The sequence below is a fragment of the Zea mays genome, chromosome 6 (genome assembly GCF_902167145.1).
Source record: "Zea mays cultivar B73 chromosome 6, Zm-B73-REFERENCE-NAM-5.0, whole genome shotgun sequence".
Taxonomy (NCBI): domain Eukaryota; kingdom Viridiplantae; phylum Streptophyta; class Magnoliopsida; order Poales; family Poaceae; genus Zea; species Zea mays.
In genome coordinates, this window is record NC_050101.1 from 173,100,360 (window position 1) to 173,119,168 (window position 18,809).

At 44.9% G+C, this 18,809-nt stretch overlaps 1 protein-coding gene across 1 annotated transcript in view; it reads right to left on the reverse strand.

Moving 5' to 3' along the window:
• LOC100502243 (beta-galactosidase) overlaps positions 1-13,530 on the reverse strand; it is a 63,886-nt gene extending 50,356 nt beyond the window's left edge. Inside the window, exons 1-6 of the mRNA NM_001196720.1 lie at positions 13,186-13,530; positions 12,921-13,034; positions 12,119-12,314; positions 11,655-11,743; positions 11,480-11,560; positions 11,275-11,369 (exon numbers count right to left, since the gene is read on the reverse strand). Coding sequence (NP_001183649.1) covers positions 11,275-11,369; positions 11,480-11,560; positions 11,655-11,743; positions 12,119-12,314; positions 12,921-13,034; positions 13,186-13,254 — 644 coding nt within the window. The 5' untranslated portion in view covers positions 13,255-13,530. The remainder of the gene's footprint in view (positions 1-11,274; positions 11,370-11,479; positions 11,561-11,654; positions 11,744-12,118; positions 12,315-12,920; positions 13,035-13,185) is intronic.
• Positions 13,531-18,809: the final 5,279 nt, after the last annotated feature.

The window sequence follows — 18,809 nt, forward strand, 5'->3', positions numbered from 1 at the left end:
ACTAGTGTTATATATGTGGTGGATGTATAACCTAGTGCAAGGTAACTTGATTATACAACTTATTATTTGTATTTAATTATCTCTATTAATATTTTTATACCAAATCATGAACTCATTGTTCATTACATAAATTTTGGACCATGATCTCATTAATCATTATGATACTTATTGATTATAAAAAGAATAAGCATATTGGACATAAAACCCGCGGGTAACCCGTGGGTACCCGCTAACCCGATGGGTACGGGTTTGGGCAAAATTTCAAACCCGTCATGGGTACGGGTTTTTTAATGGGCGTAAATATTTTTCACGGGTACGGGTTTGGGATAGCAAAACCCGACGGGTTTGTACCCGTTGCCATCTCTATCTGTGTTCTTTGTGAACTTCAATTGTAAGGGCGAGAGGCTCCAAGTTGTGGAGATTCCTCGCAAACGGAATTGAGAAAAAGCAAACAAAACACCGTGGTATTCAAGTGGGTCTTTGGACCGCTTGAGAGGGGTTGATTGCAACCCTCGTCCGTTGGGACGCCACAACGTGGAGTAGGCAAGCGTTGGTCTTGGCCGAACCACGGGATAAACCATTGTGTCGTCTCTGTGATTGATCTCTTGTGGTATTGTGTTTTGTTGAGACTCCTTTCTAGCCACTTGGCATTTATTGTGCTAACACTTAACAAGTTTTTGTGGCTATAAGTTTAAGTTTTACAGGGTCACCTATTCACCCCCCCCCCCTCTAGGTGCTCTCACCAACGTCGGCCACAAGTGCCTCATGGCAAAGGACGGCAAACGAAAGAAGGTTAAATCTAACTCCTCCACTAAATATGAATCTTCTAGTGATGATAATGCTAGTGGTGAGGAGGATAATTTGCGTACCCTTTTTGCCAACCTCAACATGCAACAAAAAGAGAAACTTAATGAATTGATTAGTGCTATTCATGAAAAGGATGACCTTTTGGACACTCAAGAGGACTTCCTTATTAAAGAAAATAAGAAGCATGTTAAGGTTAAAAATGCTTATGCTCTAGAAATTGAGAAATGTCAAAAATTATCTAGTGAGCTAAGCACTTGCCATGAAACAATAGACAACCTTAGAAATGAAAATGCTAATTTGTTAGCTAAGGTTGATCCTCATGTTTGCAATGTTTCAATTCCCAACCCTAGAGATAATAATGATGATTTCCTTGCTAGGATTGAAGAATTGAACATTTCTCTTGCTAGCCTTAAAGTAGAAAATGAAAATTTGATTGCTAAGGCTAAAGATTTTGATGTTTGCAAAGTTACAATTTCCGATCTTAGAGATAAAAATGATATTCTACATGCTAAGATTGTTGAACTTAATTCTTGCAAACCATCTACATCTACCATTGAGCATGTCACTATTTGTACTAGATGTAGAGATGTTGATATCAATGCTATACATGATCACATGACTTTAATTAAGCAACAAAATGATCATATAGCTAAATTAGATGCTAAAATTGCCGAGCATAACTTAGAAAATGAAAAATTTAAATTTGCTAGAAGTATGCTCTATAATGGGAGACGCCCGGGCATTAAGGATGGCATTGGTTTCCAAAGGGGAGACAATGTCAAACTTAGTGCCCCTCCTAAAAGATTGTCCAATTTTGTTAAGGGCAAGGCTCCCATGCCTCAGGATAACGAGGGTTACATTTTATACCCTGTCGATTATCCCGAGAGCAAAATTAGGAGAATTCATTCTAGGAAGTCTCACTCTGGCCCTAATCATGCTTTCATGTATAAGGGTGAGACATCTAGCTCTAGGCAACCAACCCGTGCTAAGTTGCCTAGAAAGAAAACTCCTAGTGCATCAAATGATCATAATATTTCATTTAAAACTTTTGATGCATCTTATGTTTTGACTAACAAATCCGGCAAAATAGTTGCCAAGTTTGTTGGGGGCAAACACAAGGGCTCCAAGACTTGTGTTTGGGTACCCAAAGTTCTTGTTTCTAATGCCAAAGGACCCAAAACCGTTTGGGTACCTAAAGTCAAGAACTAAACTTGTTTTGTAGGTTTATGCATCCGGGGGCTCAAGTTGGATACTCGACAGCGGGTGCACAAACCACATGACAAGGGAGAAAAAGATGTTCTCCTCCTACGAGAAAAACCAAGATCCCCAACGAGCTATCACATTCGGGGATGGAAATCAAGGTTTGGTCAAAGGTCTTGGTAAAATTGCTATATCTCCTGACCATTCTATTTCCAATGTTTTTCTTGTAGATTCATTAGATTACAATTTGCTTTCTGTATCTCAATTATGCAAAATGGGCTACAACTGTCTATTCACTGATATTGGTGTCACTGTCTTTAGAAGGAGTGATGATTCAATAGCATTTAAGGGAGTGTTAGAGGGTCAGCTATACTTGGTAGATTTTGATAGAGCTGAACTCGACACTTGCTTAATTGCTAAGACTAACATGGGCTGGCTCTGGCATCGCCGACTAGCACATGTTGGGATGAAGAATCTTCATAAGCTTCTAAAGGGAGAACACATTTTAGGATTAACAAATGTTCATTTTGAGAAAGACAGGATTTGTAGCGCATGCCAGGCAGGAAAGCAAGTTGGCACCCATCATCCACACAAGAACATCATGACGACCGACAGGCCGCTTGAGCTACTCCACATGGATCTATTCGGCCCGATTGCTTACATAAGCATCGGCGGGAGTAAGTATTGTCTTGTAATAGTGGATGATTATTCTCGCTTCACTTGGGTATTCTTTTTGCAGGAAAAATCTCAAACCCAAGAAACCTTAAAGGGATTCTTGAGACGGGCTCAAAATGAGTTCGCCTTAAGGATCAAGAAAATAAGAAGCTGCAACGGGACGGAGTTCAAGAACTCTCAAATTGAAGGCTTTCTTGAGGAGGAGGGCATCAAGCATGAGTTCTCTTCTCCCTACACTCCACAACAAAATGGAGTAGTGGAAAGGAAGAATCGAACTCTATTGGACATGGCAAGGACCATGCTTGATGAATACAAGACTTCGGATCGGTTTTGGGCCGAGGCGGTCAACACCGCTTGCTACGCCATCAACCGGTTGTATCTACACCGAATCCTCAAGAAGACATCTTATGAACTCCTCACCGGTAAAAAGCCCAACATTTCATATTTTAGAGTCTTTGGTAGCAAATGCTTTATTCTTGTTAAAAGAGGTAGAAAATCTAAATTTGCTCCTAAGACTGTAGAAGGCTTTTTACTTGGTTATGACTCAAACACAAGGGCATATAGGGTCTTTAACAAGTCCACTGGACTAATTGAAGTCTCATGTGACGTTGTGTTTGATGAGACTAACGGCTCTCAAGTAGAGCAAGTTGATCTTGATGAGACAGGTATTGAAGAGGCTCCGTGCATCGCGCTAAGGAACATGTCCATTGGGGATGTGTGTCCTAAGGAATCCGAAGAGCCTCCAAATGCACAAGATCAACCATCCTCCTCCACGCAAGCATCTCCACCAACTCAAAATGAGGATGAAGCTCAAGTTGATGAAGAAGAAGATCAATCAAATGAGCCACCTCAAGATGACGGCATAGATCAAGGGGGAGATGCAAATGATCAAGACAAGGAGGATGAAGAGCAACGGCCGCCACACCCAAGAGTCCACCAAGCAATCCAACGAGATCACCCCGTCGACACCATCCTCGGCGACATTCATAAGGGGGTAACTACTAGATCTCGGGTTGCACATTTTTGTGAGCATTACTCGTTTGTTTCCTCTATTGAGCCACACAAGGTAGAGGAAGCACTTCAAGATTCGGATTGGGTGGTGGCGATGCAAGAGGAGCTCAACAACTTCACTAGAAATGAGGTATGGCATTTAGTTCCACGTCCTAACCAAAATGTTGTAGGAACCAAATGGGTATTCCGCAACAAGCAAGATGAGCATGGTGTGGTGACAAGGAACAAAGCTCGACTTGTGGCCAAGGGATACTCCCAAGTCGAAGGTTTGGATTTCGGTGAAACCTATGCACCCGTAGCTAGGCTTGAGTCAATTCGCATTTTATTGGCCTATGCTACTTACCATGGCTTTAAGCTTTATCAAATGGACGTGAAGAGTGCCTTCCTCAATGGACCAATCAAGGAAGAGGTCTATGTTGAGCAACCTCCCGGCTTTGAAGACAGTAAGTATCCTAACCATGTCTATAAGCTCTCTAAGGCGCTTTATGGGCTCAAGCAAGCCCCAAGAGCATGGTATGAATGCCTTAGAGATTTCCTTATTGCTAATGGCTTCAAAGTTGGAAAAGCCGATCCTACACTCTTTACCAAAACACTTGAAAATGACTTGTTTGTATGCCAAATTTATGTTGATGATATTATATTTGGGTCTACTAACGAGTCTACATGTGAAGAATTTAGTAGGATCATGACACAAAAGTTCGAGATGTCTATGATGGGGGAGTTGAAGTATTTCTTAGGATTTCAAGTAAAGCGACTCCAAGAAGGCACCTTCCTAAGCCAAACGAAGTACACTCAAGATATTATAAGCAAGTTTGGAATGAAGGATGCCAAACCCATCAAGACACCCATGGGAACCAATGGGCATCTCGACCTCGACACGGGAGGTAAGTCCGTGGATCAAAAGGTATACCGGTCGATGATAGGTTCTTTACTCTATTTATGTGCATCTCGACGGACATTATGCTTTCCGTTTGCATGTGTGCAAGATTCCAATCCGACCCTAAGGAATCCCACCTTACGGCCGTAAAACGAATCTTGAGATATTTGGCTTATACTCCTAAGTTTGGGCTTTGGTACCCTCGGGGATCCACATTTGATTTGATTGGTTATTCGGATGCCGATTGGGCGGGGTGCAAAATCAATCGGAAGAGCACATCAGGGACTTGCCAGTTCTTGGGAAGATCCTTGGTGTCTTGGGCTTCAAAGAAGCAAAATTCGGTCGCTCTTTCCACCGCCGAAGCCGAGTATATTGCCGCAGGCCACTGTTGCGCGCAATTGCTTTGGATGAGGCAAACCCTGCGGGACTACGGTTACAAATTAACCAAAGTCCATTTGCTATGTGATAATGAGAGTGCAATCAAAATGGCCGACAATCCCGTCGAGCATAGCCGCACTAAGCACATAGCCATCCGGTATCATTTTCTTAGGGATCACCAACAAAAGGGAGATATCGAGATTTCTTACATTAATACTAAAGATCAATTAGCCGATATCTTTACCAAACCTCTTGATAAACAAACTTTTACCAAACTTAGGCATGAGCTCAATATTCTTGATTCACGCAATTTCTTTTGCTAGATTGCACACATAGCTCATTTCTATACCTTTGATCATATCTCTTTTATATGCTATGACTAATGTGTTTTCAAGTCTATCTCAAACCAAGTCATAGGTATATTGAAAGGGAATTGGAGTCTTCGGCGAAGACACAGGCTTCCACTACGTAACTCATACTTCGCCAACGCTCCAAGTCACTCTCCATTCTTGGAGGAGAAAAAGCATGAGCATCAAAGAAAAGGACTTCGTCTTTGGGGAGAGAGTAAGAGCCCAAAGCAAAAGGACCGGACTTCGTCTTTGGTATAATCTTAACTCATTTATTTATGACCAAAGGGAAAGATAGCACTTCAAGGGCTCTAATAATTCCGTTTTTGGCGATTCATGCCAAAGGGGGAGAAAGTAAGAGCCCAAAGCAAAAGGACCGCACCACCACCAATTTCAAAAACTTCGTGTTTTCCAAGAACTTTATCAATTGGTTTTCCTATTGTGTTCAAAAGGTGGAGAAAATAGTATTTCAAAATGACATATCAAAACCCTCTTGAACACTAAGAGAAGGATATCATTTAGGGGGAGTTTTGTTTAGTCAAAGGAGAAGCATTTGAAACAGGGGGAGAAAATTTCAAATCTTGAAAATGCTTTGCAAAATCTTATTCATTTACCTTTGACTATTTGCAAAAGAACTTTGAAAAAAAGATTTACAAAAGAATTTGCAAAAACAAAACATGTGGTGCGAGCTTGGTCCAAAATGTTAAATAAGAAAGAAACAATCCATGCATATCTTATAAGTATTTATATTGGCTCAATTCCAAGTAACCTTTGCACTTACATTATGCAAACTAGTTCAATTATATACTTCCATATTTGCTTTGGTTTGTGTTGGCATCAATCACCAAAAAGGGGGAGATTGAAAGGGAATTAGGCTTACACCTAGTTCCTAAATAATTTTGGTGGTTGAATTGCCCAACACAAATAATTGGACTAACTAGTTTGTTCTAGTGTACAAGTTATACAGGTGCTAAAGGTTCACACTTAGCCATTAAAAAGACCAAGAGTTGGGTTCAACAAAAGAGCAAAGGGCCAACCGAAGGCACCTCTGGTCTGGCGCAACGGACTGTCCGGTGTGCCACCGGACATGTCCGGTGCACCAGAGGACTCCAACGCAAACTCGCCACCTTCGGGAATTTCCAGAGGCGACTCCACTATAATTCACCGGACTGTCCGGTGTACACCGGACAGTGTCCGGTGCGCCAAGGAGAAGCGGCCTCAGGAACTCGGCAGCTTCGGGAATCGCCAACGGCTAGTCCGCTATAATTCACCGGACATGTCCGGTGTGCACCGGACTGTCCGGTGCAACTCCGGAGCAACGGCTATCTCCGCGCCAACGGCTCTCTGCGGTGCATTAAATGCGCGCGCAGCGCGCGCAGAAGTCAGGCGTGCCCATACTGGCACACCGGACAGTAAACAGTACATGTCCGGTGTGCACCGGACACCCAGGCGGGCCCACAAGTCAGAAGCTCCAACGGTCAGAATCCAACGGCAGTGATGACGTGGCGGGGGCACCGGACTGTCCGGTGCGCCATCGAGCAGACAGCCTCCCAACAGCCACTTTTGGTGGTTGGGGCTATAAATACCCCAACCACCCCTCCATTCATTGCATCCAAGTTTTCCACTTCTCAACTACTACAAGAGCTCTAGCATTCAATTCTAGACACACCAAAGAGATCAAATCCTCTCCAAATTCCACACAACGCCATAGTGACTAGAGAGAGTGATTTGCTTGTGTTCTTTCGAGCTCTTGCGCTTGGATTGCTTTCTTCTTTCTTGATACTCTCATTGCGATCAAACTCACTTGTAATTGAAGCAAGAGACACCAAACTTGTGGTGGTCCTTGTGGGAACTTTGTGTTCCAAGTGATTGAGAAGAGAAAGCTCACTCGGTCCGAGGGATCGTTTGAGAGAGGGAAGGGTTGAAAGAGACCCGGCCTTTGTGGCCTCCTCAACGGGGAGTAGGTTTGCAAGAACCGAACCTCGGTAAAACAAATCCGCGTGTCACACTCTTCATTTGCTTGCGATTTGTTTTGCACACTCTCTCGCGGACTCGTTTCTTTACTACTAACGCTAACCCGGCTTGTAGTTGTGTTTATATTTGTAAATTTCAGTTTCGCCCTATTCACCCCCCCCCCCCTCTAGGCGACTATCACTTAGCGGGGTACGACGTCGTCCTCGGCACGCACTGGATGGCCACGCTCGGGCCCATTGTATGGGACTTCACCGCCCGAACCATGGCATTCCAGTGGGAGGGGCGGGACGTCTGCTGGCGCGGCGTAGCACCTCCATCAACGCCGACTCTCCTGGCCGCCACAACCGACGACACCCTCATCGACGGGCTGCTACATGCCTTCGCAGATGTCTTCACCGAGCCGAGCGGACTACCTCCAACACGCGGCCGCGAGCACCACATAGTCCTCAAGCCAGGCTCCTCCCCGGTGGCGGTGCGACCGTACAGGTACCCTGCGGCGCACAAGGACGAACTTGAGCGGCAGTGCGCCGCCATGATCGACCAGGGCATCGTCCGCCGCAGTGACTCGGCGTTCTCTTCCCCGGTCATCCTCGTCAAGAAGCTGGACGGGTCGTGGCGCTTCTGCGTCGACTACCGCGCGTTGAACGCGCTCACTGTCAAAGACGCGTTTCCGATTCCGGTCGTCGACGAGCTCCTCGACGAGCTCCATGGTGCACGCCTCTTCACCAAGCTGGACCTGCGGTCGGGGTATCACCAAGTGCGGATGCGGCAGGAGGACGTCCATAAAACAGCGTTCCGCACCCACGACGGCCTCTACGAGTTCCTGGTGATGCCGTTCGGGCTGTGCAACGCCCCAGCCACATTCCAGGCTTTGATGAATGACGTCCTGCGCGCCTACCTCCGCCGGTTTGTGCTTGTCTTCTTTGACGACATCTTGATATACAGCACCTCATGGGCGGACCACCTCCGGCACCTCCGCGTCGTCCTCAACACCCTGCGCCAGCACCGACTCTTTGTCAAGAGGTCCAAGTGCTCCTTTGGTGTTGACTCCGTCGCCTACCTCGGCCACGTCATTTCTGCGGCTGGTGTCGCTATGGACCCCGCGAAGGTCCAGGCCATCCACGACTGGCCCCAACCTCGTTCGGCGCGCGCCGTGCGTGGCTTCCTCGATCTGGCAGGCTACTATCGCAAGTTCGTCCACAACTACGGCGCCATTGCAGCACCCCTCACAGCACTCCTGAAGAAAGAGGGGTTCGTGTGGTCCGACGAGGCAAGCGCCGCTTTTAGTGCCCTCAAAAGGGCAGTGACGACAGCACCGGTGTTGACATTACCGGACTTCACCAAGCCCTTCATCGTGGAGTGCGACGCGTCCACCTATGGCTTCGGGGCGGTGCTCATACAGGAGGCTCATCCGCTCGCCTTCTTCAGTCGACCGGTGGCGCCCCGCCATCGCTCCCTAGCGGCCTATGAGCGCGAACTCATCGGGCTGGTGCTTGCCGTACGGCATTGGAGGCCGTACCTATGGGGGCGTCGCTTCGTCGTCAAGACAGACCACTACAGCCTCAAGTACCTCCTCGATCAGCGCCTGGCGACCATTCCACAGCATCATTGGGTGGGTAAGCTCCTCGGGTTCGACTTCTCCGTTGAGTACAAGTCAGGAGCAACGAACACGGTGGCCGACGCGCTCTCACGCCACGACACCGACGAGGACGGCACGGGGACTCTCCAGGCAATCTCAGCTCCCCGCTTCGATTTCATCAGCCGCCTCCGACACGCCCAGGCTACTGAGCCCGCTCTGGCTGCCATCCACGACGAAGTCAGGGCGGGCACACGCACTGATCCATGGGCGGTGGTCGACGACATGGTTCTCTATGACAGGCGTCTATACATCCCACCGGCCTCGCCACTTCTGCAGGAGATTGTGGCGGCTGTCCATAATGATGGACATGAGGGCGTCCAGCGCACACTACACCGCCTCCGTCGTGACTTCCATTTTCCCAACATGCGGAGTATGGTGCAGGACTTCGTACGGGCATGTCCCACTTGTCAGCGGTACAAGTCAGAGCATCTTCACCCGGCAGGTCTCCTCATGCCACTACCGATTCCCATCGTCGTTTGGGCAGACATCGGCCTCGACTTCATTGAAGCACTTCCCCGTGTCAACGGGAAGTCGGTGATCCTCTCCGTCGTCGACCGCTTCAGCAAGTATTGCCACTTCATCGCCCTCGGCCACCCATACACCGCCGAGTCAGTGGCGCAGGCCTTCTTTGCCGACATTGTACGTCTCCATGGTGTGCCGCAATCCATGGTGTCCGACCGCGACCCGGTGTTCACCTCGACGTTCTGGCGTGAGCTCATGCGGCTCATGGGCACTAAGCTGCACATGTCATCCGCCTTCCACCCACAGTCCGACGGCCAGACGGAGGCGGCCAACCGCGTCATCATTATGTACCTACGCTGTTTCACAGGCGACCGTCCTCGACAATGGCTTCGCTGGCTGCCGTGGGCCGAATACGTGTACAACACGGCATACCAGTCCTCGCTCCGGGAGACGCCATTCCGGGTGGTGTATGGTCGTGACCCGCCCTCCATCCGCTCTTATGAGCCTGGTGAAACAAGGGTGGATGCGGTCGTACGCAACATGGAGGAACGCGAGGCATTCCTTGCCGATGTGCGCTATCGCCTCGAGCAGGCCCAAGCGGTGCAGAAACGACACTACGACAAGCAACACCGGCCAGTGACATATGCAGTCGGCGACTGGGCACTCCTTCGACTTCGCCAGCGAGCTCCGTCCTCACTGCCCCAACAGACATCGGGCAAACTGAAGCCCCGCTTCCTCGGGCCATACCGCGTCATCGAGCTCATCAACAATGTCGCCGTTCGCCTGGAGCTACCACCACAGGCCCGCATTCATGACGTCTTCCACGTGGGCACCCTGAAGAAGTTTGTAGGGGCACCTCCATCCGCCCCACCGCCTCTACCCGACATCCATCATGGGGCGATTGTTCCAGAGCCAGCTCGGGTGGAACGCGCTCGCCTGGCACGGGGTGTTCAACAGGTGCTGGTCCAGTGGAGGGGCGAACCAGAAACTTCGGCGACCTGGGAGGACCTCGACAAGTTTCGCGCTACATACCCAGATTTTCAGCTCGAGGACGAGCTGGACCTCGAGGGGGGGAGAGATGTCATGTGGGGCCGCACCTACACGCGGGCCCGCGACGCCAGGAGGGCTGAGGCTAGGGCGTTTAAGGGAGGCGCCAGCAGCAGCACCACCAAGGAAGGTCCATCCAAGGAAAGTGGCTAGATTAGTGGCCAAATTGATAGGCCTTAATTAGAGGGGAGTTGGTTTCCAAATAAGTCATTTCCTAAATTAGGGTTTCCAAATAAGTCATTTCCTAAATTAGAAGTTACCTAGTTGGTCGGGCCAGTGGCCTATTTATATGGAACCATGAGGCAATGAAGGGAATAAGAAATACATCAGCTTAATCTCCCATCTCCCTGCACTCTCTCTAAAGCCTACGGCAGAGGAATACCTCGCCGGAGAAGACGGACAGCGGGTACGAGTTACGTAGCCGCGGTCCAGCTGCTCGAGGGGTTAACGCCCTTGACATCTACACTGCGATGTCTACGGACTTCAACAATGCTGCGAACTCATCTTCAACCAGGCTGGAGTAATCCTCGTGGTGAGTAATAATAAGGTCCTCGCTCTTGTTTCGTTCAATAAAGATTTAATCTATTAAGATGACATGCTTTTATTTACTATTTGTGGTTTATCCATTGTTCATATAGTGACTGTTCTACAAATTAACTTAATCTTAAAAGTACGCAATCTTCTAACACAAACCTCTATCAATCATCCCATATCCAATCACTCCTATAATTGCTATATCAGAACTTCTAAAGCCATACAAAATGGACATAACTGCAAATGTTTTTTCGAATACGCAGATGAAAAGAAAACTGCACTGACTTGCATAGCTAAAAGTATGAGCAGAGAGAACTGTGTACAGAATAATGTCGTTTCCAAGATATCTCCTGGCCAGTTGAACAAGGTGATGAAGGTAATTCTTATCATCTCCAAAAGAACCAAATTCATTTTCAATCTGCCAATCATGCTATAGAATTAGGCTCTTCCATATATAGAAAAGGCACATACGCTAGAAATGAAAATGAACAGGACATAGTAAAGCAACTTAAACTCTGGTGAACTTGCCTGAACCATAATAACTGGACCTCCATTATTGTATAATAATGGTGCCACTTTCAGAAGTAGTACTCCCCACCATCTCTCCACCTTAAAAACATCGTAATGTTGGTCAAAATATCTCCAGAAACATCTTAAACCAGTGCTATATACCCAAAGATTGGTCATGTTTTGATAAGAATACCAAGGAAAGATAGGACGAATCTGATGAACGCAGTTTAAGGGCTGGTTCTATGGTGAGCAACCAAGGTGGAAAACCTCCTAAGTCCCATTCTGCAGTGCAGAAATTACAAATAATAAGTTTTAATCCAAGCATATCCATCATCACAACCCAATCAAATTTGAAAATAATAATCATGGTATTACTTCATCACGCTTGGTACATTTACATGGTATCAAAATGTAAAACTGAGTCACTCCTTTTACAAATAAGCAGAGGAAAGCTTTATTTCTTCTTTCACTGATTCAATGATCTATTTTTTAGTTGAAAACCAAGAAGTGACTTCTGATTTTCTAATGACAATTTGACGCTATCAATCCTCTGCAATAGTACTAATTCTATTTGTTCAATGCGGTATAAATATACAGATATATCTTTAGCCTTTGCCATGCCGAACATATGAAGTTTCAATACGAATGTCAACTTGCCTCCACAAATGTATGGCCCTACACGAAGCATGACCAGCATTTCTAGTTCTTGAGCAAGTCTCAGATATGATTCAATGTCTGTGAAGCCCTTGAATTTCCAGCTCTGTGGTTCTGGCTCATGCAAATTCCAAGGTACATATGTTTGAATTGTGTTCAAGCCTAATGCTTTTGCTCTTAAAAGGCGATCCTTCCAGTACTGCAAGCACCAGTGCATTGCAGAAGGTCATGATATCATAATAAAGATATATAGAACATGCTGGCACGAGCTGATAAAGAAGGTCAATTACATAGTTACGTGCACTTTTCAATTTCCATATCAACGAGACAATGTCATTTCTTGAGGATTTTTTGAACACTTTGCAAGTTGGTGTGTGTCTAAAAAATAGCTAGGCATATCATAGAATATTAAAACGTCTCCGAAGAAATCACACTCATGTCTAAATATATGAGGCAATGGTGTACAGTATTTTGATAGTTAGCATTATCAACATTTTGGAAGTTGGTGTCTTCAACAATATTACTGGGAAAACAAGCATATGCAGAACAATTGGAATTCAAACTCCAAACAACTAGGACCACTTGCTCATATGCATGTGAGGTAGGAGTACTTAGCACTGATAAATGTTTTAGTTGCTGAAACTCTTTTTTTGTGCCAACAGTGCTTCTGGCCTAGATGGATTCAATCCAGTCCAAGCAAAAATAAATTGGTTCAACACCAGTCTATCAAATGGCAACATCACTAAGACTCAAGTCACTCAACTACGTATTACTACTCTAGAGAAGCACAAAGTGAAAATCTCACCTCAGGAACAATGCGGAAATAGTGAACATCGCCACCGACGATTTGGAACGGTACTCCATCCTTCCTAAAGGTATCGTTCTCGATCCAGAACCTCCTCGAGGCCTCGCCACCGACCTAACAGTCAACCAACCATCCAGGGGCACCGTGCCACCGACATAACGAAGCAGTGCCAACAATTCAGCATGGGCTCGACATGGAATTGCAGGACCATCGGGCGGGCCCCAGACGGCACGGAAATGCGCGACGAGCAATTGGGCGTACGTACCAACGAGGCGAGCGCGAGGTAGAGGGGGAGCACCAGGAGAAGGTTCCGGAAGGTTCCACCAGAAGCCATCCCTGAACTCGATCTTCCGCTGCTAGGTTCCTCTCCGCCAGCACCGTGGGTCGCACTTGTACCGCGGGAAGAGTGCCTTACGAGCCACGCGTCGGGGAACGCCGTGAGCAGGATGTTCTACTGATCGACCCCCCGTGTGAGCACGGGGCCAAGCGCGCGGGCGGCAGCAGGAGGAGGAGGTGCGAGTTGCCGGGCTGGGTCCGGACGCGGCGGCCGGTGGGTGAGGAGACCTCGTGCACAGCTGCGTGCGCCGGTGGCAGTGGTTGACCCTGCTGCCGATGGGAGTGATGGCCGTGCACCCGTGCTCACTGCTGCTGCTATAGACGCCCAATCGGCCGTAGGCACGGCAGTGGCACAACTAGCAGTCCTGGGCGAACTCTAGACCGTCCGTAATGGACGTGAAAAACACAATTTTCTACTATATTATTGGTTCCACGATTTTCACCTTGGTCGTGTTCCACCACAATTAATTAGCAAGAATACTAAAGTTATATATAAATAGGGATTCAAATCATATTGCTGGCTCTAAAATCACATTCATACCATGTTGGTCTCTTAATTTTAATCCCTTAAGATATTAAAAATCAAGACAACATAATTTAGAACACAGTAGCCTTCTCCCATAAACATAAATCACATCGAAGGACAATTAAGGGATAAGATGTGAAACAAAAAAGAATGTGTAATGACAAATAAGAGAAAATAAAAACAAAGAATAAAGCACATTACTTCTCTTTTTGCCCTAACATTTACCATTCCTTCTCTTGTTGCATAATACTACCTCTATTTTTTTATTTGATGCTACATAGTACAACTTTACACTAGAAAACATTAAATAAAAAACCTTGAGTATATAATTACAAACGTACATTCGGCTTTATATAAATAATAGCTCGAAGATACTTAGAAGTTTGAGTTAGCCGAAGCTTTGGACTCTCTTTCAAACAGATAGATTTATGCATTATATTGTTCCTCTATTTATAGAGGATGGCTACAGCCAGGGACAGATCCAGAATTTTTCTATGACCCGGGCCAAATCTATCAAATTTTCTTCTCTTCATTTTATCTTAACTATTTTATACCATATTAAATAGAGACTTATATATAGTTACATGGATCAAGCCCCAGACACGGACTGGGTGCCCCGGGGTGTAGATCTGTCACTGGCTACATATTTGAGCTATATATTTGAGCTATCCTGCCCAACGAGGGTGAACTGGTCTTTTTCCTTTATCACTTTTGTAAAAACTTTGACTTCGTCATACTTCGTATCATGTCCATTGCTCCTTCTCTGTAATATTCCGAAGCATGCTCCTTTGCCTCTAACTGGTCCATCCGAAGGTACTGAAAGGGAAATGTGTCCTTGGGGTATTTCTATATTGTTTTGGTGATTACATGCACAACACATTATGTTTAGACTAACATGATGTTGAGCAAAGGTATATAAAGCAAATTGAGCTCAGAAGAGGACTTAGTGCAAATCTATATGGATCAAATAAAAAGGTAAGCTCGTTTTGTGTACTGGTTATATTTGTCTAAGTGTCAGGGACTTTATGAAGTCAAGTACAAAAGGAGCAAAAGAAAACAAAGAAAGAAAAAGAAAAAGATTGATGGACTGAAGGCACCGGACAGTCCGGTGCACGATCCGCCGTACTGCTTGCTCTTGGGAATTTTAGCCAACGTTGGCTATAATCCACCGGACAGTCTGGTGTGACTGCCAACAACGGCTAGCTGCTACGTCGGTCAGGGGCCCATGGTCAAAAGGAGCACAGGACAGTCCGGTGCCACCCACCGGACAGTTCGGTGCCCCCTAGAAGCAGAAAGTAGCCAATCAGGGGATTCTGTGTCGTTGCACTGTTTCACTGTCCGGTGCACCCGCGGACAAAAGGCAACTAGAGCCTTCTAAATAAAGCTCCAACGGCTGCTAGGTCCCTTGGGGCTATAAAAGAGATCTCTAGGCGCATTGAGCTCTACACCGAGCACCCATTGAACATTCTACAACGCCGAGACTTCGCAAACACGCAATTGTTTCACTGTGATAGAGATTTGAGCACTTCTTTGAGTTGTGACTCTGTTGTGCTGTTTCGTGTGCTCTTTTCTTGACTTGTGTGAGTGTTATTGCTGCAACTCTAGTTATTGTGTGTGTTTCTACTCCCCGATACTCTTGTGTTCATTTGAGATCATTTGTGTAAGGCGTGAATGACTCCAAATTGTGGAGATTCCTCACAGCAGGATATTGTTGAGATAAAAAGAGAATTGTGGTATTCAAGTTGTTCTTTGGATCACTTAAAAGGGGCTGAGTGCAACCCTCGTACATTGAACGGCACAACATGGAGTAGGCAAGTATTCTACTTGACCAAACCACAGGATAAAAATCGTCGTGTCACTTGCCTCTATCTTACTACGATTTTCTCTCTATTCACTTCAATTACACAATTGCTCTTAGTTTAATACTCACTTAGTGAAGAGCAATTAAGTGAAGAAGTTTACTCCTCTCATACTCCTCATTCGAACTTGGCTCTTGATTTCACTAATCCAATAGTAGTCCAAGTTTGTTTTGTTGAGCTGTTTTTACATGATCACTTATTCACCCCTCCATCTAGATGCTCTCAGGTACTCCGGCAAGGGTACATGTAATACTTAGAAATATACCAGAAAAAACCATTATCTTGGTGTTTCGAGGACCTTCGTAAGAAGGCCCCCAACACCCCATCTAGATATAGAACACACATGCTTTTGTGATTTACATTCTATACTTAAGCATAAATGAAAAGTGTAGCAATGTACGAGCACATTGCTATTATAATACAAACAACACTATTTATAAAGGTTTAAAATAGAAAGAGAGATAGAAATCTTAACCGTTTCTTATGGTAGTATACCACCGTGTGTAACATTGGTCGGTACTATAGTATTTAGGGAAAACATTGGTCGGTACTATAGTATTTAGGGGGGGTGAAGTTTAGCATGTCACATTGGATGTTTGAACACATTAAAAATAATAATTATACAACTAAAGATTAAATGCTGAGACATTTTTTTAGCCTAATTAATCTATGATTAGCAAAAAAAAATATTGCAGCATAACATGAGTGAATTATAAAATAATTAGGTTTAATAGGTTTATCTTATTATTTAGTTCCCATCAGTGTAATTAGTTGTAATTAGACTATAGTTAACATTTTGTACTAACATCCAAACATCTCATGTGACAAACGAACCTTTAATCATGCCGTGTCGGTATGTCACTAACACCTATTAATACTTATATCAGTTATGATACTATTTTACTTTAAGAGCTTAAAATTTGAAACATCTTTAAAATTGTATATATAGTTTTAAAACATGAACATTAATACCAGTATAGAGTGCATTTCTTATATTTAAAAATATGAAAATTCACAATTCATAATCAAATGCACACATCATAATCACATCTATAGACCACCAATTGGTCTAAACCGTCTCTAATCGTGTCAACCACTTAGTCGCATCATGCTCGTGCCAGGGTGGTGGTCCAAACACGGCACTAGACTCATATTGTGCTGGCACGAGCACTATATAATCGTATTGTACTGTGATAAAGTATAGATCGTATCATGCTTAGTGTCGGTTTATTTAGCACGATCCACTTGACCATCTATAGCTTTCGCTAGACAAAGATGTGGGCCATGAGGAGCCCATGCTGACATGGTATGTGTGTGGACCACAATTTGATCGTGTGCGTGTGGATCCGAACCGTTTAGAGTGACTTATGTTCGTATGAATATTTTTGCAATTATAGCTCATTATGTAAAGTGGGATTCACAATTATACCTAGACAACGTTGGGCTGCTACACTAGTTAGATGACTATGCACTGCTACAATTTCTATATATCACATACTTTGTTAAAATGTTATAGTTGGTCAAACACATTTCAAACTTTTTATAATGAACATTCAAAAGTCATGAGCGGCTTGCAAGGATGGTGTTGGTGGAGTCTTGCTCGTGTTCTCGTGACTTCAGGTCTCGCAGACATGGTAGGCGGTGGTGCCACGATGGGTTCTTGCGCTGGCGCCCTTTCTTTCATCAATCAAATGACTATAATCTCGAAGCAAACCTAGACATTCCTAAATTTACCAAATTAAAAATACATGTATCTCAATCTATGACCTAATAGTTTGCTGCGCTGACACCTAATAGCTTCGACTACACATGTCATTGTCTTGATTGCGCTGATGCTTGCCTGCACGGGTGCATTATTGGTGTACATGTATACATGTCCAAATAGGCCAGGTCTGCTAGGCGACCCATGGCTCGACACGGTTTAGCCTAGCCCAAGCATGGCTTGGCTCGTTGTCTATCGAGCTCATGTCGGTTCAGCCCGATCACCGTGTCATGTCAGGACCTTATGTGTAGCATGGCGGGCTAGGCTTAATACAGATCGGTTTTATTTTTTTCAATTTTCATAAAAATATATAAATTATGCTTGAGTATAGAATATAAAATACAAAATTATGTGTTTATGTGTGTTATGTTGGCTAGGTAGGCGTGAATGTGGAGCGAGAAGGGGAGGGGAGAAAGTCCTGCATTATAGGAGCTGAGATTTTATCCTTTACTATTAAAGGTTGTTCTTAGCGAATCCCTTGATATGGAATTAATCCTTAGTTTTGTGGTGGCCTTTTGGATGTGAAACGCAGTATCCTCAACATGTATTGGTTAGAGGCGGAAGAACATCGTTGGGCCCCTTGTTTCACTATTGCTGCAAATCTATGATTTTTCTTATGCTTCTTGTCCCCATATTTATCTAGCTTGGATTTCTACTCCTTATTCTCCTTATCCCTTTGAGATGAGAACATGTGCCGAAGAACTTCCTTGCCCGTGGTGTACTTGTCGATAATTTGGAACATACAGGAAAGGGTCGCTAGAGCCTTACGCACAAGCTTTTGAGATAGTTCATGATTATTGAAGCCTCTATGAAAATTATAGACAAATATTTCATCAGACATGTTAGAGATGTTGGCTTTTACGTCATGCTACCTTTTGATGTAACTGCACAACGACTTGTCGTCTCTTTGAATGACTTGCTTAAGATCATGTTGAGTCTTCTCTCGATCATAGATCATGCTAGAGTTGCCGATGAACTTATGTGTTACTTCTCCCTATGAGTCGATAGAATTTACGAAAAGACCAAATAACAATTTACTTACTATGGTACCAAGACAAATGGCCAAGTAGTTAGCCACGACAGAAGAATCATCTCATGTCATAGTGATAGATTATTGGTATACTCAAAGACAATATATTGGGTTTATGCGGCCATCATACAACTTGATCAATGTTGGCTTGAGGTTTTTCACAACCTGTAAATGCCTTATCTATGGTTTCCTTGAGGTCTTCAAAGGTTAGCTCTCACTGGACTCGGTCATAATTTGAACCCTAGTGCTCATGATCATGTTTCTTGGCTTCTTAATGTTATTGCTCCCTAAAAAGCCACTATAGGGGGTGAATAGATGAAACCTAAAATTTTAACTCAAATAACAAAACTAGATCTAAGATATATAATTTTAAGTG